Source organism: Bufo bufo, chromosome 2, assembly GCF_905171765.1.
Source record: "Bufo bufo chromosome 2, aBufBuf1.1, whole genome shotgun sequence".
Lineage (NCBI taxonomy): Eukaryota > Metazoa > Chordata > Amphibia > Anura > Bufonidae > Bufo > Bufo bufo.
This window is the reverse complement of record NC_053390.1, coordinates 440,545,819-440,568,927: the sequence shown is the minus strand read 5'-3', so window position 1 is coordinate 440,568,927 and position 23,109 is coordinate 440,545,819. Positions and strand designations below refer to the sequence as shown.

The 23,109-nt window shown below is 40.6% G+C and overlaps 1 protein-coding gene across 6 annotated transcripts in view; it reads left to right on the top strand.

Annotated features, from left to right (window-relative positions):
• The window catches only part of LOC120989401 (colorectal mutant cancer protein-like), a 167,863-nt gene that overhangs the window by 82,405 nt on the left and 62,349 nt on the right, over positions 1–23,109 (top strand). For all 6 annotated transcript variants that reach the window (XR_005776261.1, XM_040417475.1, XM_040417477.1 and 3 more), the window contains 6 exons: positions 444–575; positions 809–936; positions 1,107–1,247; positions 3,767–3,867; positions 6,302–6,434; positions 10,961–11,219. Coding sequence is in view for 5 of the 6 variants with exons in the window: in XM_040417475.1 (XP_040273409.1) it covers positions 444–575; positions 809–936; positions 1,107–1,247; positions 3,767–3,867; positions 6,302–6,434; positions 10,961–11,219 (894 nt within the window). In the remaining variant the exon portion in view is untranslated. The remainder of the gene's footprint in view (positions 1–443; positions 576–808; positions 937–1,106; positions 1,248–3,766; positions 3,868–6,301; positions 6,435–10,960; positions 11,220–23,109) is intronic.

The window sequence follows — 23,109 nt, the reverse complement described above, 5'->3', positions numbered from 1 at the left end:
AGAAGTCACAGACTGCAGTGCAACTAACCTTTGCGCCACAATCTGCACCTGAAATACACCTAATTTAGGCATATTTCAGATTAATAAATTACCCTTAAGTCTTTTTTTAAGCTTGCTTTGGCAATGTAACAGTGCTTGGTCGAGAGTGACTTTCAGGTTAAAGACCTGGATTCATGTTATAGCTATAATCTATTAAGTTCATCATATTTAGGCTCAAACTGTGTAAATTATATATATATATATATATATATATATATATATATAATATACTCCCCTTTTATAACTTCAACTAACAGTAGTATTAGTACACACTTGGTGGGTTTTATTAATATTGATGCTGAAGCAATTGTACACCCTAATTTACCACAAGATGAGTATTTAATCCATGGATTTGGTGCCTGGGTAGAATCAAAACCTTTGCCCCTTTATGTTTTGTTTTCTAGATAAAGAATTTACAAGACATTCTACAAGACATTTCTCCTGCCACAGTATCTCCTCCTGGTAGTCCTATATTGGAAGATAGTAGTTTTACATCTGAACATCATGATATGCAGAGTGAGCTAATGCTTCCTCAGGTAAGAGAACTATGACTGAGAAGTCAACCTATACTGAAATGCAGGAAACAAATGATAAATGTTGGCATTTAATGAAGTGTACATATTATATAACATGTTTTGTATAAATCAGGACTACATGAATTCAGGGAGCACAGTTTGTTAACCAGTATACATTCCAGCAAACTATGTCGATGATGTCTTCTATCTTCTGCATTTCTCTTTGACTGGGATGCATTTCTTTTCCTAAGTAGGCTCCTTTATCAACAATGCAAAATGTCATTCAATATCTTCAGAACCTCCCTGGATACCAGACCTCAGTGTCATGTCCTCCTGAGATACATCCAAGCAACATGGAATCAGAGATGAAGTGGTTAAAAGGGTGAGCAGAATAAAAGACATTCCTATGCATGCTTGTATAGTCATAAATTACAGAACAACAAATATTACATTACCTTTCTGATCTGAAAAGGTCAAACGTTCCACTTCTTAAGATCAACATGCACACAACTCAGATGTATAAACTTAATATGGCCAACAATTGTGTTTCAGGCACCTTGACCGTGTAAAGCAGCTAAATGAACAGCTCACTGTGACTCTAGAGGAGTGCAAGACTGATTCTGAGAAACTCAGTATGCACCTCGGAAAACTGGAATCTACCTGCACAGCACTGCGACTCGCCTTGCAATCCAGGTGACTCTATTTCCAACAAATTCATATTAATGTCCAGACACTAATTTACTGGTCTCATTGGTCATGCAAGAGTGTCATTAAAAATGGAAAGAGAGGTAGACGGATTATCACAAACTCAATGCCACAATGTATCAATGTATTTATACTGTTTTTAACACAAAAAATGATGAATAATGTTGAGACATACTAATTAACTATCAGTTTGTAAAAGCAGGTTCAAAGTAAGCATGGTTTACTGCTTAATCAGGATTTAGACACATCTATGAAATGCAACTTTTTCTCAAATGAGAAAAACAATTACAAATTGATATACTGGTGTTGAAAAGGTGCAATCATTTTAGCCACTGTGAAATGTGGAGACACATTTATCAAATGGCAAATATTGCAGTATTTATAAATTACTTTAACTGGATAAAATGATGCCACGTTTGACACATTTAAATTACTGTTTTTTTGTGTACAACTCACATCGTAAACCTAGTTTTTTTGCTTAATTAATTTTCAGCAGTTGTGGTTGAAAAATCATCAGTAAGTGAATTTAATCGCTTCCTGACCACCCGTTGGCTAAATACGTCCAGGCAGATGTTTTAAAACATTTTGCAGATTACTCCCTCTGCTGCTTTTGAGCTATGTGACTCCACTTCTAGATAGCTGAGAGCACAGAGCTTTTCCCAGAAAACAGACTCTCCAGGCTTGTGACTGCTGTGACAGGCAGTCACAATGCTCACAAATACTTGTTCCATCTCCTTATCCTTACCACCGGTCAGAGAGGGAGATTGGTATATGTAACCTTCACCTCTGTGACCCCCACTGTCTCCAGACACCTGAGATGACGGGTTTTACTCCAGAGACCAATCAGTATGGTCCGCAGGGCATGTGAGCACTGTGACAGCCAGTCGCAACTCTCAGAAGTGTTTGAATGATCTTCTTCTCCTCAGCTCTGTTTGGAGAGGGAAATTGCAATAGCCCTGCAGCACCAAGCATTGTAAAGCCTCTTGGGGTTGTATTCCCCCTGTAACTAGGGCTAATATATCAGTTGCAGTTATAGGAGAAATCGGCAATTAAGAAAAATTTATATAAAATAATAAAGAAAATAAAGAAAAACACAGTTTTTTGGACTATAAGACTCACTTTTTTAGCAGGAAAAAGTGTTGCTTAAAAGTGTGTGTGTCTTTTAGTCCACAGTCAGGGTGGTCCACCAGTGCCATACCCCCCTGACTGCTTACTTAATGATCAGGTAGAGGGTGCATAAAGTGCGTTGCTGGATCAATGGAAGAGCTTTGTGTCTCCACAGTCGGTGATGATTAAAAGGCTGATATAAGATGTTTAACCAATTTGAAATAACTTTAGTTCGGTTGTAGAGCTGAAAATGTAAAAATGCGATTGCAAGTTAGTAAAGTTATCTCATCCTGTTATATCGGTGGCCGCCATAATCCTCACGCCGTCCTCTGCCCTGTGGTTCGGGAATTTTGGGCCCTTATAGTGTGTCCTATAGTGAGTCCTGTTCTCCAACGCTGTCTGAGGAGCAAGCTGCAGGTCGGAGAGGCCTGCCTCCCAGAGCAGGAAGTCGCAATGACATCATTGCGGTGCCTGCATCCTTCGTAGGCAGTTGTGATGATGTCATCAAGTTTCCTGAGAACAGGTCAAATGGTCAGGATGATGTCATCTCTTCGCAATCACCTGCGCTGTTATACTGCCTCACAGGCTTCAGGCCTAGTATCCTGAGGCTTGTCAGAGTAAATGGCGGATCAGGGAGCCATTGCACCCATGCCTCACTGCAGTATTCAACTGTATTACCATTCTGAGGACAGTGATATAGTTAAATGTACAAGGGGAACCTGCAGCTGCTGGCCAAGTACATAAGTATTCAGCATTCCCAACAGTAATCAACAATGGTAGTGTCAGAATGTTAAGTAGCTGGCTGCCGGCCCCTTCTTGGGGCCAGTGCCTGGCAATGACTGTGCTGGGCACAAATTGAATATGATGGGTACAGGTACTCACTGAAGCTCCAGCCTTTAGAATTATTCAGTGACTGGCATACCTCTTAAGCCACCAATCAGTCGCCTGTGGGATTGGTAATAAGAACAATCCCACCAGCAATAGGATCAGGAAGTCATTAAAAAAAAGTCCCTGTGGATTGCACAACAGTGGTAAATGTTCTGCCATATTCAGCCAATAGTGCCATATACCGCCGAAATTTTAAAGTCTAGCCGATCACATTTTCAACAGACAAAAATTGCTAATTTTTCACACAATGGTTGGCTGAAATGTGTAGCATGGTAGCTCAGTCATTTACTCTCAAGTAAATTGTGCTAAAAAAATCAGTAGTACACTAAAAAGGTATAAGCTCATGATGTATATGTTCGATGGAGGCCAGTAACAGATACTGTACAGTGGCATATGTCAAATATAGAGTTCCGTCGTAAAAAAAACCTGTATACTTGTATGTTTATTTTGCACTGGCCGTACTGTTTGACTTTTCCAGCAAGAAGCAATTCCTGTTCTCTGTCATTTCATAGTGAGAGATGTCTGAAGACGTACAGTGTGCTGCTAGCTCTTGCAGAAGCAAAACAGGAAGTCATGCTTGGTCAGGCTACATCCGGGGATATCATGACCTCAGGTACTACTTAAAGCATATCTATACTTTCAGATAACTTTGCAGAATAAGCTTCCATGTATGAATACATGAGTGGTAGGTATATATCTGACAATTATATGACTTATATATGTTATTCCCTATGCAGGCTCTAAATATCATTTTTCCCTGAGCTACGGGGTGGAGACTAGCTGCTATAATATCTTCCATAGACTACACAGTGAGAGAAGAGATTCTGCTTCTTAACTCTTACTCATTCCTAATCACTCAGAAGCATTAATTATTCTAGGTACACTTGCACCAAGTCAGGGATTTTGTAGGATTATAGTCAGGTGTATGATTACATGAGGAACTGCTACTTAAGTGAGGTTGTGGAAGACAATTTCATGTCACAGGTCACACCATGGCAAGACTGATCACAGCAACAAGACACAAGGTAGTTATACTGCATCAGCAAGGTCTCTCCCAGGCAAAGATTATAAAGTAGTTTCTGGTTTTCGAGATGTGCTGTTCGAGTTGTTTTGAAGAAGCACAAAGAAACAGTCAAACTGAGGACCATAAACACAGTGGTCGGCCTGGCCAGCCAAGGCGAAATTAGTGCAGCAGATAAAAGAAACACCATGCTTACTTTCATTCGAAATCGGAAGATGTCCAGCAGTGTCATCAGCTCAGAACTGGCAGAAAGCAGTGGGACCCAGGTACACCCATCTACTATTCAGAGAAGTCTGGCCAGAAGTGGTCTTAATGGAAAAGTGGCAGCCAAAAATCCATACCTTCAACATGGAAATAAGGCCAAGCGATTCAGCGATGCACAAAAACCTCTGGACTGAGAAGTCAAAATTTGAAATATTTGCCAATTTGTTTGCCGAAGGGCTGGACAGTGGTACAATAATGAGTGCCTGCAGGCAACAGTGAAGCATAGTTGAGGCTTGTTGCAAGTTTAGGGCTGCATTTCAGCAAATAGAGTTGGAGATTTGGTCAGGATTAATGGTGTCCTCAATGCAGAGGAATACACGCAGATACTTACTCATCATGTAATACGATCAGCGAGATATCTGATTGTCTCCAAAGTTATTCTGCAGCAGAACGATTACCCCAAACATGCAGTACATTCAAAGTCGTTAAGAGATATCTTCAGCATAAAGAAGAACAAAGAGTCCTGTTTTATATGATGATAAGGCTGATCCTTTTGAAGAGACAAAAGGATTTGAGCAGAAAATCTGTGGTTAGTTCTCAGAGATGTTTGGAATAACTTCCCTGCCAAGTTCCTTCAAAAACTGTGTGAAGACATAGGGTGGCCACACCAAATTTTTATTTGATTTATATTTCTTTTTTGTTCATTCACTTAGGATTTTGTTAATTGATAAAAAATAAACTATTAGCCCTTCTAATTTTGAAAGCATTCTTACTTTGCAGCATTTTGTCCACACATGCCTAAGGCTACTTTCACATCTGCGATTTTCTTTTCCGCTATTGAGATCCGTCATAGGATCTCAATAGCATGGTAAAATGCTTTCGTTTTGTCCCTATTCATTGTCAATGGGGACAAAACTGATCTGAACGAAATGGAATCCACCAGAATGCATTCCGTTCTGTTTGGTTGGGTCCCCATCGCGGACAGAATAACGCTGCAATGTAAGTCAATGGGGATGGATCCATTTTCTTGGACACAATAGAAAACTGATCCATCCCCCATTGACTTTCAATAATGTTCATGACGGATCTATAATGTTTTTTTTTAAAGATAATACAACTGGATCCGTTCATAACGGATGCAGACGGTTGTATTATCATGACGGAAGCATTTTTGATGATCCATGACGGATCCAGCAAAAACGCTGGTGTGAAAGTAGCTCTTGTACAGTACTGTACTTTTACATAGGATTTAACAGGTTCCCACTATATTAAACAACACACTTGACTGCACTTTTACTATAGACTTTTTTTAATGACAAAGGCAGACATATGCAACTTTATAGGCATACACATATCCTACATCTAAAGTTGTATGTATACCCAATAATCACATAATATACAATATTGCAATAAAAAGATATCCTTTATTTAAACAACACATTGAAAACTAGTATTGGTAAAACAAGAATGTGAGGGACCACTGGTAAGGGGTAGCAATAATTATGTCCACAATGATGACCAGAAAACCACTCCAAAATAGTCAATGATCCCTGGCCACTTATAGCAATGCCATAATGAAAGATCCTCTGTAGATAGTTCAATTCCAAAGACTCAAAGCAAGGTGAATACTGATACCAATAAGTGCTGCTGCCACGCCAATATCCCTCAGCCAACGCATTTCGCCAGAATCCTTTGTGAAGGGAAGCACTGTGGCAAAACGCGTTGGATAAGTGAGGGACACTGGCGTGGCAACAGCACTTATTGTTGCTTCCTGTAATATAGTGTATTTATGTGATTAAATATAGTTTTGCATCTTTCAAAGGTTGGAGACTGCTGCCAAAAGACTTGGAGATAAAAACCAAACTATTCCTGATGGAAGTAAAAAAAGTATTTCATGGAGAGGGGAAGATTTCTGATCTAGAAACACAGAAAATGGTCAAGCTGACTGTAAACAGGTAAGAAAAATTACTGATTGCCCTACAATGCTTTTTTGAGCTTGTCAACTTTGGCCTTTCCCAGATAAGTGAATTATTGGAAAATTCGATTCGGCTGCTTAGCCAAATTTTACAAAAAAATTTGCTTTATGACTAATTACTATTTTTGAAAAAAATGTATTTGTAAGTAGTGGGTACAATGACTGCGTACTTGTGTACTTGTACTTTAAAAATGTTTGATCTTTCATAGTGATTATCAAAGGTTTGATCGGTCGGAGGTCAGAGCACTGAGATCCCCACTGATCACTAAAATGAGGAGATCAAAGCACAAAGCGCAGTTTCTCATCCCTGCTGAAGTCAGACTCAATAGAAAGCCTATGATCCTGTCTCAAGTCCGTCTTCAGCAGCAAGAAGCGACAGCTCTCTGTGTGTGCGCTTCTATCATTTTTCACAAATGGTGGGGGTCCCGCCGCTCAGACCCCAACTGATCAAAAGCCTTTGATTTGTCAAAGATCAGAATGATTTAATGGTGATTAACCACTCCCAACCGGCCGACGTTTATAGCCTATGGGCGGTCGGGACTTATCTCTCAACAGATGTTTCAGAATGCCTGTTCAGAGATTACAGCTGCACTGACATAAAAAATAAAAAATATTCCAAAAGAGCTATTTTTTGGTCCCCTCACCTCACAAAAAAACATAATATCAAGCAATCAAAAAAGTCTTATATACCCAAAAATGGTACAAATAAAAACTACAGTCTGTCCTGCAAAATGCAAGCTATATCTGTCCCCCAGACAGCTACGTTGGCAGAAAAATTTAAACTTTATAGATGTTAATGTATGGCGATGCAAAATTCTGATTGTTTTAAAAAAAAGTGATTTTATGATGCAAAAAGAGTAAAGCATGAAAAAACTATATAAATCACCAGAATCCTATCAACCCACAGAATAAAATTATCATATCATGTATACCGCATGGTAAACCTCATAAAAAATAAAATAAAAAACACTGACAGAATTGCAATTTTTGCCCACCTCACCTCTCAAAAAAAGAGAGAAAAAAATTAATAAAAAAATCCAAATGTACCCCAAAATGGTGCCAATAAAAACTACAACTTGTCCCACAAAAATGAGCCCTCACACAGCCAAATCAACAAAAAATAAATAAAAAAAAGTTATGGCTCTTAAAAACCGTTTCAGCAAATTCCATGTTGGAAAATCCAGATTCTGCTCCTTTCTTTCTGAATCCTGGTGTTTGTCCAAACAGCATTTTATGATCACGTATTGGGTGTTGTCATATTCAGGAAAAAAATGCATACTAAATTCTGGGGTCCTTTTTTTCTCCTGTTATGCCTTGTGAAAATTAAAAATCTAGGGCTAAAGCAACATTTAATTGGAAGAATGTAATTTTTCATTTTCACAGCCAAGTGTTTCTAAATTCTATGAAACGCCTCTTGGGTGAAAGCACTCAGTATATCACTCATTAACTTCCTTGAGGGTTGTAGTTTCCAAAGTGGGGTCACTTTTTGGGATTTCGGCTGTAGGGGTACCTCAAGGTCTCTTGAAGTGAGGTATGGCACTCGAAAACCATAACAGCAAAATCTGTCCTCCAAAAGCCATATCGCGCTCCTTTCCTTCCGAACCCTGCCAAATGCCCATACATCAGTATATTTTTTCTGTAGACTGCAAAATCAGGATAATAAATATTGTCGTTTGTTTTGCCGTTAACCCTAAATGGATTAACATGAAAAATCTGCATAAATTTTCTTGAAAATTGGAAAAATTGATTCTAAAATTCTAAGCCTTCTAACGTCTTGAAAATTTTAAATGACATTTATAAAATAATGACAACATAAAATAGACATGTGGTGAATTTTAATAAATAACTCTCTTAGAAGCAGAGAAACTCACTTTTAAAAACTGCTAATGTTGCCAAATTTTCTGTCAAGTTTGGATTTTGTTTAAATAAATGTAGGTAAACGTATTGGCCAAATTTACCACTAACATGAGCACAATGTGTCAGAAAAAAAAATCTCAGAATCGCTTGGATAAGTAAAAGCATTCCAAAAGTATTTCCACATAAAGTGACACATCAGATTTGCAAAATTAGGTTTGGTCAGGAGGGAGGGAAAGGGTTAATTGGTCTAGTCTGGAATGGTTAAAGCTTTGTGGGTGAGGGCGAGAAGTTTGAACTGTATTCTGTGGTGGATGGGCAACCAGTGAAGTGACTGGGCACAGACTAGTAGCATTAGTGTAGCGGTTGATGGATAGATGAGCCTGGCTGCAGCATTTAGGACAGAACTGAAGGGGGGAGAGTTTAGTGAGAGGGAGACCGATTACTAATGCGTTGCAGTAGTCAAGACGAGAATGAATCAAGGCAACAACAAAAGTTTTTGCAGTTTCCACCGTAAGAAAAGGGCGGATTCTGGTGATATTCTTGGGTGCAGACGACAAGTGCATGTAAGTGATTGAATATGGGGAACAAAGGAAAGATCAGAGTCAAATGTGGCCCCAAGACAGCGGGCATGTTGCACAGGAGTTATGATAGTTCTGCAGACCGAAATTGAAATATCAAGTTTAGGTGAGTTAGTAGATGGGGAAAGAAAAAAAGTTAAGTTTTTGAGAGGTTCAGTTTTAGATACAGAGAGGACATGATATTAGAGACAGCTGCCAGACAATTACTGGTGTTTTGGAGTAGAGCAGGGGTGATGTCAGGGGATGAAGTGTATAGTTGGGTGTCATCAGCATAGAGATAGTATCGAAAGCCAAATCTACTGATAGTCTGTCCGATGAGGGCTGTATAGAGGGAGAAGAGTAGAGGACCTAGTACTGAGCCCTGAGGAACGCCGACATCAAGAGGAAGAGGAGAAGAAGAGCCAGCGAATTATACACTAAAGAAGTGACCAGAGAGATAGGAAGAGAACCAAGATAGAGCAGTGTCCTTAAGGCCAATTAAGTGGAGCATGGTGAGGAGGAGTTTATGGTCTACGGTATCGAATGCTGCAGAGAGATCCAATAGAATCAGTAGAGAATAGTCACCATTTCTTTTTACTGTTAGGAGATCGTTAGACACTTTAGTAAGGGCAGTTTCTGTAGAGTGAAGAGGGTGAAAGGCAGATTGTAAGGGGTCAAGAAGAAAGTTTGCAGAGAGATAGCTTATTAAGCGAGAGTAGACAAGACGTTCAAGGAGTTTAGAGATGAAGGGGAGGTTAGAAACAGATCTGTAGTTAGCAGCACAGGTCGGGTGAAGAGATGGTTTCTTTAGTGGGGTGATAATAGAGTGTTTGAAGAGGAGGGAAAGATACCAGAAGCGAGAGAGAGAGAGAGAGGTTAAAAAATTGTAGTTAGGTGAGTGATGACAGCTGGGGAGAGGGACTAGAGGAGGTGTGATGGAATAGGATCACTGCTACAGGTTGTGGGTCGAGAAGAAGAGAGAAGCCTGGAGACTTCTTCCTCTGTTATAGGGTCAAAAGAGGAGAGAGAGCATGTGGAGGAATTGGAGGGAGGAGGATTGAAATTATTTGGGGACTGGGAGATTATTTCCTGCCGAATTCTGCCAATCTTGTCTCTAAAGTAAGTGGCCATGCCATCAGCGCAGAGGTCAGTGCCAGGTTCTGGAACTTTAAGGCTTAGAAGGGAATGAAAAGTGTCAAAGAGTCGTTTTGGGTTATTTGAGAGTGAGGAGATGAGAGAGGTGAAGTACTTTTGTTTGGCAATGTTGAGAGCCGAATTATAGTTATTTGAGCATAAATTTATAATGGAGGAAGTCTGCTGATATTTGCGATTTTCTCCATAAGCGTTCTGCACATCTGCACAATGCTATGATAATAGTGTTTACTGTAGAGTAATACATGTAGTGTAAGCCAAAAGAACAATATTACCTAAGATACAAATAAAATGATTGGCCATGCCATTTTGTAATCAACATTTCTGATCACCACCTGAATACTTATTGTATTGGAGGTTAAATGTACTGTATATAGACAGGTTCAAACAGGATTAACTATTACATTTGTATAATGGACAACTCAAAGTACAGAGACTGCAGAAATATAATGTTGCATATCTTCAGTTTAAAGGGTTGTCTGACTTCAGCAAACGACATTTACTATGTAGAGAAAGTTAATACAAAGCACTTACTAATGTATTGTGATTGTCCATATTGCTTCCTTTACTGGCTTCATTAATTTTTCCCTCACATTATACACTGTTCATATCCAGGGGTTACGACCACCCTGCAGTCCTGCAGCAGTGGCCGTGCTTGCACACTACAGAAAGAAGCGCCGGCCTCTCTGATGGACTGGATCGCAGGAGCGCACATAGGCACACATGCCCAGCAGTTCTGTGGGCTGGAGCATTGGAGCATGCATAGGCACACATAAGAGCAGTGTATAATGCGATGGCCAGCAAAGGAGGCAATATGGACAATTACAGTACATTAGTAAGTGCCTTGTATTAACTTTATCTACATAATAAATGCCATTTGCTGAAGTGAGACAAACCCTTTAAAAGGCATAGGCATAATGTATGCTTTTTTTTTTTACAGCTCCTATGCCCCATGGCTCAGTGAAGAAGAAGAGCAGATGCTGAAAGATTACATTCAGTCTCTAAAGTGGGACCTGTCTTCCATTGCAATGACAGATCACTTTATTACTTGCACTTCACATGCAAAGGAAGTAACTCAGTGCGCTGAAATGATCAAAACTAAGGTGGATGATGCCATAAAAGATTCAACAGAAGCTTTGACATGTCTCCCAGAGAAACCTGCTCGAGCCCAGATCCTGCAGGATCTGATGTATTCTAAGGTGAGGCCAAACTGTCCAGAGGATAGGCCATCAATATCTGATTGGCAGAGGTCTGAAGCCCCATACTCACACCAATCAGCTGTTTTGCAGTAACTCCAGTGTGTTATTTTGCACCAGAGAAGGTAAAGAAAGAAGTCCATAATCCTCCAAAAATAATATACAACCTCAAAGCTCTGACTGCTTAGTGCAGTGGAGGCGAACTTATGGCACGGATACCAGAGCCCTCTCTGTGGGCACCTGCACCCTGGAAACGTCTATGGTGTACCAATATGCCTTAGGTACTTTCACACTTGCGTTGTGAAGACCTGGCAGGCAGTTCCGTGACCGGAACTGCCTGCCGTATCCGGAAGCCCGTGTGCAAATGGATAGCATTTGTAGACGGATCCGGATGCGGATCTGTCTAACAAATGCATTGAAACACCAGATCCGTCTCTACGATGTCATCTGTAAAAAGATCCGATTATATATATTTTTTTGCATTTTTAAAGGTCTGTGCACTCGCCAGACCGGAAAAACCGGATACGTTTTGCCGGAACACTTGGTTCCGGATCCGGCATTAATGCATTTCAATGGAAAATAATGTTGGATCCAGTATTCCAGCAAGTGTTCCGGAATTTTGGACAGAGAAAATACCGCAGCATGCTGCAGTATTTTCTCCGGCCATATACCGTAAGAGTGACTGAATTAAAGACATCCTGATGCATACTGAATGGATTGCTCTCCATTCAGAATGCATTAAGATAAAACTGATAAATTTTTTTACGATATTGAGCCCCTAGGACGGAACTCAATACTGGAAAAGAATAACGCTAGTGTGAAAGTACCCTTAGACTTTTCCTGCCATTCATCAGTGAAGGGCCGCACTATGAACGGCACAGGCAGCGCATTGAATGTACAGTAGGTAGGCTGTTATAGCGAAATGATAAAGTACATGTAAGATATACCATATTGGACTGTAATATTCAGGTTAAATTGGCATGTTGGCACTTTGTGATAAATAAGTGGGTTTTAGGTTGCAGTTTGGGCACTCGGTCTCTAAAAGGTTCACCATCACTGGCTCAGTGCATGAAGCAACCTCCTCCTTCTTGAGATTCACCTTCTAAGCCTCTTGCACATGACCATATGTATTTATAAAAAATACGGATGGCGTCCGTGTGCATTCCGTATTTTGCGGAATGGAACAGCTGGCCCCTAATAGAACAGTACTATCCTTGTCCGTTATGCGGACAATAATAGGACAAGTTCTATCTCTTAGCGGAACGGATATACGGAAACGGAATGCACATGGAGTACCTTCCGTTTTTTTGAGGAACCATTGAAATGAATGGTTCCGCATACGGACCACAAACGGAAACCGCAAAAGCGGAACGAAAATAAAATATGTTCGTGTGCAAGAGGTCTTAAGCAAAGATAAATACAATGCAATTTATCACCAGATGTTAGTTCATAGGATAACAAAAGTTTGGTGGCTCACTCACTGTCCACTAATAGAAAAGGTGCACAGCCTCACGGCACTCCCTGTTGCTGGTGTAGTAAAAGAATTTAAATAGGGTTGGGCGTCACTCAATATCAGGCAATCAAATAGACAGAATAGGATAAAATGATGTCTGAAAATTATTTATATCACACTTTAAAATATTACAACATGTTGCATAAAACAATACAGTAAAAGTGAAAACAATATGTAAGGGGGGAATATTAATCACCAAAATGTATGCAAATATTGATAATTAATATTCATAAATTAGGAGGAGCCGTCAATTGATGACTCCGCCTATTTATACCTTTATATAACACAATACTTTCACTATACCTTACGTTACTCACTAAACTAGCTGCAGGCGCCTTACTGAACTATCGCCAATGACTACACGTTACACAGATAGTTACTAGTAAGCAAGATATTTATTAACACCTAGTACATTAAGCACGCAATACACTAATACAGTACTAAATATACAGTACTAAACTACCCTACACGGTTCCCAAATTCCACCCACAATCTAACTATACAATACACACACACACAATAATTAACAGCCCACCCACCTGGTTCTATTTACTATCCCTATGGGGTACAACGAGGGTTAACGGTGGTCTTACAGGGGTGTATGCAGACCACAGACACAATTACGGTGATCGGGGCGAGGTACAGTGGGAGTGTGGAGGGTTACTCAACAAATTCAAGGGTATAAGGGTAATCAGGGGCACAATCAGGGGTACTACAATACAAGGGTTAATCAGCGAGCAAGGGTAAATCAGGGACGCAGCACAACAAGTGGCACAACAATACAGGGAACAAGGAACAATATATGGGTTAAACAAGGGAGTAGGGGTCTGGAACAGGGTAAACAAGGGAAGAATCGTTGGTGGGATAGTGTTAGGGGGTCAGGGTGATTAAGGGTTAAATCGTTAGTGGGATAGTGGTAAGGGATCAGGGGTAATAAGGGTTAATATCGTTGGTGGGATAGGGGTTAATAAAGGGGGTGATACTTATGATATATTTGCTCGCTGTCCCAGGGGTTTGCCTCGTTCGTCCAGGGGGTTGTCTCCTTATGGGGGGGCGGCACAGCTCTTCTCCCTTAGTGCAGGGCCCACCGGAATTTATCTCCGGCGGCCCGCACTGCCGCACCGCCCACAGGGTGGTGCGCGCGCGCGCCACCATTGGAGACACGTGGGTCGGCGCAGTGAGATGACATCACTGCACCGGCCCATGCATCTCCTGAACGAGCGCATCGGGGCCACGCTACATGCCAACAGGCGGGAGAAGCCTTTGATCTCCCGCCTGTAGCACTCTGCATTCCGGCCAGTGAGATGTTAATTTCGATGCCGGAATGCGCATAATAGAAGGAGGGGAGGCTTCTCCCTTCCTTCTATCATGCATAATTATCTCCAGCAGCGCTGAAGATAATTACAACAAAGGATTCAGATTCTGTTGAATCTGAGTCCTTTGTAGTTATCAGGATGACCGGACCTTAGTCCGGTCATTCTGATGCAATCAACCAGATTGCATCTGTGTGAATGCTTAGGGGACATTCACACCGATGCACCTGGTTTGAGGTATAGAGAGGGGGGGGGGAGTATAATACCTATAAGGCACAGATGACATATATATATATATATATATATCATCATAGAAGGGGGCACAGATGATTATATATATCATAGAAGGGACACAGCTACAGGGGGCACCGTCTAAAGGGGGCACAGTTATATATATATACACTAAGGGGAGCAAGGGACCTATAAAGGAGGCACATATTTCCCACAGGGGCCACCATGAGCCCCTGTGGGCCACCATGGGCAGACGTGCGCAGATGTTGGGCACATCTGCGCACATCATCCCATGATATGGTGGTCACTGTATGCATATATACCATACATGCATGCACTTGTTTGCATGCATGCATGCATGGATATATATGCATACATCTTCAACCCTTCCTCAACAAATACATACTAAAATATCATGTTACTAAAACTACTTGAATGGCACTGAGTCTCTGAGGCCCTGGTGAGCCTAACTATTATCAATTGTCCTCAGCAATTTGAGTTCAGAGGCATATGTAGTGATCATCAGAAATTTGCATAGTGACTATACGTCACACAAAGGTAAAGAGTCGATATTAATTATAATGTTCACAAGGTACTTTACTGCTCCTATGGACTGCTTGTACTCCGAAGAATTTGCAGTGTAGCGCTCTATTGTGAGCTGCAAGGACCTGTGAATCAGGTCTATCTGTAGAGATCCCCCGTGTTCCTGGATATTCGTTTGCAGCAAACTTGCCGCTTTGGCCTTCCAGGACCTACTTGTGGCGTCCCACGTGGTTTGCTGGATGGTCAGGTGATCTACCAATTCCAGGCGGGGTTTTTCAAATTTGTTTTGCGTCCAGTTGTAGATATAAGTCTCTTCCTTTTGCCGTCCCTCACTGTCTGTTTACCATACGCGTTTTGAGGTATAAGCGCCCCTTCCTCAGTGGTACAGACAGTGATGACCAAATGTCCTTTTTATATTATCGTTAATTGGTAGATTGCATGCTGGGACAGTGAGGGACTCAGAAGACCTGGATATGGATTTCGGATTAGCAACAGTCCAAATGTTTATTTGTAGAAAGATGCATATGCGATTTCCATACTTTCAATGTATTCTCCTCATATATTGTATGAGTCACAGTAAAACGCATATGCGATTTTTTCTTTCTTTATGTTTTCGATCCATCTTTCTAAACATCGACATTTTCAGAACTTTTTATCGTCTATTATGTAGAGGACTATATATATCTATTGCCAATCAAATAAATATTCATCAAATAAATAATCATGTATCTTCCTAAATGATATGTTGAGCCATTAAAACAATTTAGATTTATTAATTTTAAAAAAACGCATCACTATATATCCGAAAAAACAGAAAACGCACCTTCGGTTTCAGTGCGTTTTCGTTGCGTTTTATGCCAAAAATGTTAAAATAATGTTAAAAATAATAATAAAAATAATAATAATAATAATTAATAATAATAATGGTAGACTACAGGATTATTCTAAAATGGGGTTTGTATATTCGTCCCCAGATATGGTCTTTATATTAATCCTCAACTACTGTTTTTGTGTACTGTAGTTCATGCGATGGGACTATGGGTATATTTTCGCTCCATCTTTTTAGCATCGACATTTTCATCAAACCTTGTTATTACAGAGGCTGATCTATATATTGCCATCAAATAAAAACAAATCTCAGTTATTAAATAGAAAAAATGCATCATTATAATGTCAAAAAACAAAACAGAACAAAAAAAACAAAAAAACCGCACCTACGATTTTGGTGCGTTTTCGGTGCGTTTTGCAAAAAGATGTCAAAAGTGGAAATAAGGGTTAAAGATAATTACAATAGTGGACCACAGGTGTTATTCTAAAATAGGGTTTGTATATTCATCAGAACAGGAAGCTAAGTATATTATGAGTACAGAAAAGAGATTGCCAGTAATGTACTGTATTCCTAAGATACATAAGAGTTTGACAAAACCCCCAGGAAGACCTATAATATCGGGGATTAACTCCATCTCCTCCAATTTGTCGAGATATATTGATCAATTATTGCAACCTATTGTGAAGAACATACCCTCATATATTAACCTCCTCAGGACCGCCGTACGCAGGATTGCGTCTTTGCGGCGGCCCTGCTCTTCTGGGTGGACGCGCCGGCGCGTCCTCTCGCGAGACGCGAGATTTCCTGTGAACGCGCGCACACAGGCGCGCGCGTTCACAGGAACGGAAGGTAAGAGAGTGGATCTCCAGCCTGCCAGCGGCGATCGTTCGCTGGCCGTCTGGAGATGTGATTTTTTTAACCCCTAACAGGTATATTAGACGCTGTTTTGATAACAGCGTCTAATATACCTGCTACCTGGTCCTCTGGTGGTCCCCTTTGTTTGGATCGACCACCAGAGGACACAGGTAGCTCAGTAATATGTTTCACCAAGCACCACTACACTACACCCCCCCCTTGTCACTTATTAACCCCTTGATCACCCCTGATCACCCCATATAGACTCCCTGATCACCCCCCTGTCATTGATTACCCCCCTGTCATTGATCACCCCCCTGTAAAGCTCCATTCAGATGTCCGCATGATTTTTACGGATCCACTGATAGATGGATCGGATCCGCAAAACACATACGGACGTCTGAATGGAGCCTTACAGGGGCGTGATCAATGACTGTGGTGATCACCCCATATAGACTCCCTGATCACCCCCCTGTCATTGATTACCCCCCTGTCATTGATCACACCCCTGTAAAGCTCCATTCAGACGTGCGCATGATTTTTACGGATCCACTGATAGATGGATCGGATCCGCAAAACGCATACGGACGTCTGAATGGAGCCTTACAGGGGCGTGATCAATGACTGTGGTGATTACCCCATATAGACTCCCTCATCACCCCCCTGTCATTGATTACCCCCCTGTCATTGATCACAGCCCTGTAAAGCTCCATTCAGATGTCCGCATGATTTTTACGGATCCACTGATAGATGGATTGGATCCGCAAAACGCATACGGACGTCTGAATGGAGCCTTACAGGGGCGTGATCAATGACTGTGGTGATCACCCCATATAGACTCCCTGATCACCCCCCTGTCATTGATTACCCCCCTGTCATTGATCACACCCCTGTAAAGCTCCATTCAGACGTCCGCATGATTTTTACGGATCCACTGATAGATGGATCGGATCCGCAAAACGCATACGGACGTCTGAATGGAGCCTTACAGGGGCGTGATCAATGACTGTGGTGATCACCCCATATAGACTCCCTCATCACCCCCCTGTCATTGATTACCCCCCTGTCATTGATCACATCCCTGTAAAGCTTCATTCAGATGTCCGCATGATTTTTACGGATCCACTGATAGATGGATCGGATCCGCAAAACGCATACGGACGTCTGAATGGAGCCTTACAGGGGCGTGATCAATGACTGTGGTGATCACCCCATATAGACTCCCTCATCACCCCCCTGTCATTGATTACCCCCCTGTCATTGATCACACCCCTGTAAAGCTCCATTCAGATGTCAGCATGATTTTTACGGATCCACTGATAGATGGATCGGATCCGCAAAACACATACAGGCGTCTCCCTGGAGCCTTCCAGGGGGGGTGATCACCCCATATAGACTCCCTGATCACCCCCCTGTCATTGATCACCCCCCCTGTCATTGATCACCCCCCTGTCAGGCTGCATTCAGATGTCCGTATGATTTTTACGGATCCACGGATAGATGGATCGGATCCGCAAAACACATACGGACATCTGAATGGAGCCTTACAGGGGGGTGATCAATGACAGGGGGGTGATCACCCCATATAGACTCTCTGATCACCCCCTGTCATTGATCACCCCCCTGTCATTGATCACCCCCCTGTAAGGCTCCATTCAGACATTTTTTTGGCCCAAGTTAGCGGAAATTATATATTTTTTTCTTACAAAGTCTCATATTCCACTAACTTGTGTCAAAAAATAAAATCTCACATGAACTCACCATACCCCTCACGGAATCCAAATGCGTAAAAATTTTGGACATTTATATTCCAGACTTCTTCTCACGCTTTAGGGCCCCTAGAATGCCAGGGCAGTATAAATACCCCACATGTGACCCCATTTCGGAAAGAAGACACCCCAAGGTATTCCGTGAGGGGCATATTGAGTCCATGAAAGATTGAAATTTTTGTCCCAAGTTAGCGGAAAGGGAGACTTTGTGAGAAAAAAAAATAATAATATCAATTTCTGCTAACTTGTGCCAAAAAAAAAAAAATTCTATGAACTCGCCATGCCCCTCATTGAATACCTTGGGGTGTCTTCTTTCCAAAATGGGGTCACATGTGGGGTATTTATACTGCGCTAGCATTCTAGGGGTCCTAAAGCGTGAGAAGAAGTCTGGGATCCAAATATCTAAAAATGCCCTCATAAAATGAATGTGGGCCCCTTTGCGCATCTAGGCTGCAAAAAAGTGTCACACATGTGGTATCGCCGTATTCAGGAGAAGTTGGGCAATGTGTTTTGGGGTGTCATTTTACATATACCCATGCTGGGTGAGATAAATATCTTGGTCAAATGCCAACTTTGTATAAAAAAATGGGAAAAGTTGTCTTTTGCCGAGATATTTCTTTCACCCAGCATGGGTATATGTAAAAAGACACCCCAAAACACATTGCCCAACTTCTCCTGAGTACGGAGATACCATATGTGTGACACTTTTTTGCAGCCTAGGTGGGCAAAGGGGCCCACATTCCAAAGAGCACCTTTAGGATTTCACAGGTCATTTACCTACTTACCACACATTAGGGCCCCTGGAAAATGCCAGGGCAGTATAACTACCCCACAAGTGACCCCATTTTGGAAAGAAGACACCCAAGGTATTCCGTGAGGGGCATGGCGAGTTCCTAGAATTTTATATTTTTTGTCACAAGTTAGCGGAAAATGATGATTTTTTTTTTTTATTTTTTTCCCTTACAAAGTCTCATATTCCACTAACTTTTGACAAAAAATAAAAACTTCCATGAACTCACTATGCCCATCACGAAATACCTTGGGGTGTCTTCTTTCCAAAATGGGGTCACTTGTGGGGTAGTTATACTGCCCTGGCATTCTAGGGGCCCAAATGTGTGGTAAGGAGTTTGAAATCAAATTCTGTAAAAAATGACCAGTGAAATCCGAAAGGTGCTCTTTGGAATATGGGCCCCTTTGCCCACCTAGGCTGCAAAAAAGTGTCACACATCTGGTATCTCCGTATTCAGGAGAAGTTGGGGAATGTGTTTTGGGGTGTCATTTTACATATACCCATGCTGGGTGAAAGAAATATCTCGGCAAAAGACAACTTTTCCCATTTTTTTATACAAAGTTGGCATTTGGCCAAGATATTTATCTCACCCAGCATGGGTATATGTAAAATGACACCCCAAAACACATTCCCCAACTTCTCCTGAATACGGAGATACCAGATGTGTGACACTTTTTTGCAGCCTAGGTGGGCAAAGGGGCCCATATTCCAAAGAGCACCTTTCGGATTTCACTGGTCATTTTTTACAGAATTTGATTTCAAACTCCTTACCACACATTTGGGCCCCTAGAATGCCAGGGCAGTATAACTACCCCACAAGTGACCCCATTTTGGAAAGAAGACACCCCAAGGTATTTGCTGATGGGCATAGTGAGTTCATGGAAGTTTTTATTTTTTGTCACAAGTTAGTGGAATATGAGACTTTGTAAGAAAAAAAAAAAAATCATCATTTTCCGCTAACTTGTGACAAAAAATAAAAAGTTCTATGAACTCACTATGCCTATCAGCGAATACCTTAGGGTATCTACTTTCCGAAATGGGGTCCTTTGTGGGGTGTTTGTACTGTCTGGGCATTGTAGAACCTCAGGAAACATGACAGGTGCTCAGAAAGTCAGAGCTGCTTCAAAAAGCGGAAATTCACATTTTTGTACCATAGTTTGTAAACGCTATAACTTTTACCCAAACCATTTTTTTTTTACCCAAACATTTTTTTTTATCAAAGACATGTAAAACAATAAATTTAGAGCAAAATTTATATATGGATGTTGTTTTTTTTGCAAAATTTTACAACTGAAAGTGAAAAAATGTCATTTTTTTGCAAAAAAATCGTTAAATTTCGATTAATAACAAAAAAAGTAAAAATGTCAGCAGCAATGAAATACCACCAAATGAAAGCTCTATTAGTGAGAAGAAAAGGAGGTAAAATTCATTTGGGTGGTAAGTTGCATGACCGAGCAATAAACGGTGAAAGTAGTGTAGGTCAGAAGTGTAAAAAGTGGCCTGGTCTTTCAGGGTGTTTAAGCACTGGGGGCTGAGGTGGTTAAAGATACTACTGAGGTGATCAAGATATTGGAGGAGATGGAATATAAAGAGGGTTGGATATTGGGTACATTGGATGTTAATTCCCTGTACACAATAATCGACCATGAACAGGGTTTAGGGGCGCTTCAACAACAATTGGTCCTAAGTAACACTATGAAGGAGGAGCAAATACTCTATATAATAGAAGGGGTCAGATACATACTGACACACAACTACTTTACCTTCAATGGAGATTTCTATGTCCAGTGCAAGGGCACCGCCATGGGTACCAGATTTGCCCCCAGCTATGCTAACTTATTCATGACAGAGTGGGAATCCACTGTCATTAAACCTAGGCTGGGGGCGGGCCTGGTACTATGGCGGCGCTACATAGATGACATTGTGTTTATATGGCAGGACACAATGATGGCCCGCACTGACTTTTTGGAAGAAATAAATGTGAACAATTTGAATTTAAGATTTACCTCCACCATTGACACGAAGAATATACAATTTTTGGATCTTGATGTCAAGGTGGATGGAAATAAATTAATATGTAGTACATACTACAAATTGGTGAGTAAAAATAGCTACATATTGTACACGAGTTGCCATCTGTCTAGGTGGCTCATCAATGTTCCCAAAAGTCAGTTCAGAAGATTAAAACGAAACTGCACTAAGGACCAACAATTCGAAATAGAGGCAGAGACCCTAAAACAAAATTCATTGATAAACAATACCCAGTCCATTATTTGGAAAGATCACTGGGGGAAGTTAAAATAATGAAAAGAGATGATTTTTTTTGTCCCCAGGCAAAAACAAGCAAATGATGAGACAACAAGAATGATCCTACCATTTCATGCACAATATAAAAATATGGAAAGGATCATTGGGAAATATTGGCATCATTTGCTTGGGGATAAGATAATTGGATCAATGCTTACTAATACACCCCAGATCACTAATACTAGGGCCTCAAATTTAGGACTGAAGGTAGCGCCTTCCATAAAGAACAAAGAGCAAGGCACACATAAACAAAATTGGCTATCCTTCAAAGGCTTCCATAGATGTGGACGCTGCTCTAATTGTAGAATTACTACATTCCCCAGGTAACTTCAACTCAAAACTCATTCTCTCTGGATATTAAAGAGGGCTTGACATGCGATTCGACTAACGTGATTTATCTGATAGAATGCCCATGTCATAAACAATATATAGGGCGAACAAAGCGTACACTAAAAAAGAGGATATCGGAACACGTTAATAATATAAAAAAGAGATACGAATTGCACTCCCTAACTAAACATTATAGGGATTACCATAAAAGTGACCCATCCAGCCTTATATATATGGCACAAGAGAAAGTTGAATACCCATGGAGAGGAGGGAATCATATTCTCCGAATGTCTAGAAACGAATCAAAGAGGATCTTCGAATTAGACTCCCTTATTCCAAGGGGTCTGAATGCAGATATAGAACTCTTTGGGTTTCTATAAAGGGGCGTTGGTCTATCACGAATGGGACATCTGTGTCAGGCTGTTGTTATCAGCACCCAGATCTCCCCTTCCTGGTAGGCCCCTCGCCCCCACATACACTATACCCGCATTCCATCGTAGATACAATAGGATAGAAAAACAGCACATGGGGACGAATATAATACATGGGGATGAATATACAAACCCTACTCTAGAATAACACCTGTGGTCCACTATTGTAATTATCTTTAACCCTTATTTCCACTTTTGACATTTTTTAGCAAAACGCACCGAAAACGCACCAAAATCGTAGTTGCAGTTTTTTTTTTGTTCTGTTTTGTTTTTTGACATTATAATGATGCAATTTTTCTATTTAATAAACTTAATTTGTTTTTATTTGATGGCAATATATAGATCAGCCTCTGTATAGCATAAGGTTTGATGAAAATGTCGATGCTAAAAAGATGGAGCGAAAATATACCCATAGTCCATCGCAGATACAACAGTACACAAAAACAGTAGTTGAGGATTAATATAAAGACCATATATGGGGACGAATATACAAACCCCATTTTAAAATAATACCTGTAGTCTACCATTATTATTATTATTATTTTTATTCTTATTTTAACATTATTTTAACACTTTTAGCAAAAACGCAACGAAAACGCACTGAAACCGCAGGTGCGTTTTCAGTTTTTTTCGGATATTATAGTGCTGCAGATTTTTTAAATTAATAAATCTAAATTGTTTTATGGCTCAATATATCATTTAGGAAGATACATGATTATTTATTTGATGAATATTTATTTGATGGCAATAGATATATATTAGTCTCTACATAATAGATGATAAAAAGTTCTGAAAATGTCGATGTTTAGAAAGATGGATCGAAAACATAAAGAAATAAAAAATCGCATATGCGTTTTACTGTATATGAGGAGAATACATTGAAAGTATGGAAATCGCATATGCATCTTTCTACAAATAAACATTTGGACTGTTGCTAATCCGAAATCCATATCCAGGTCTTCTGAGTCCCTCACTGTCCCAG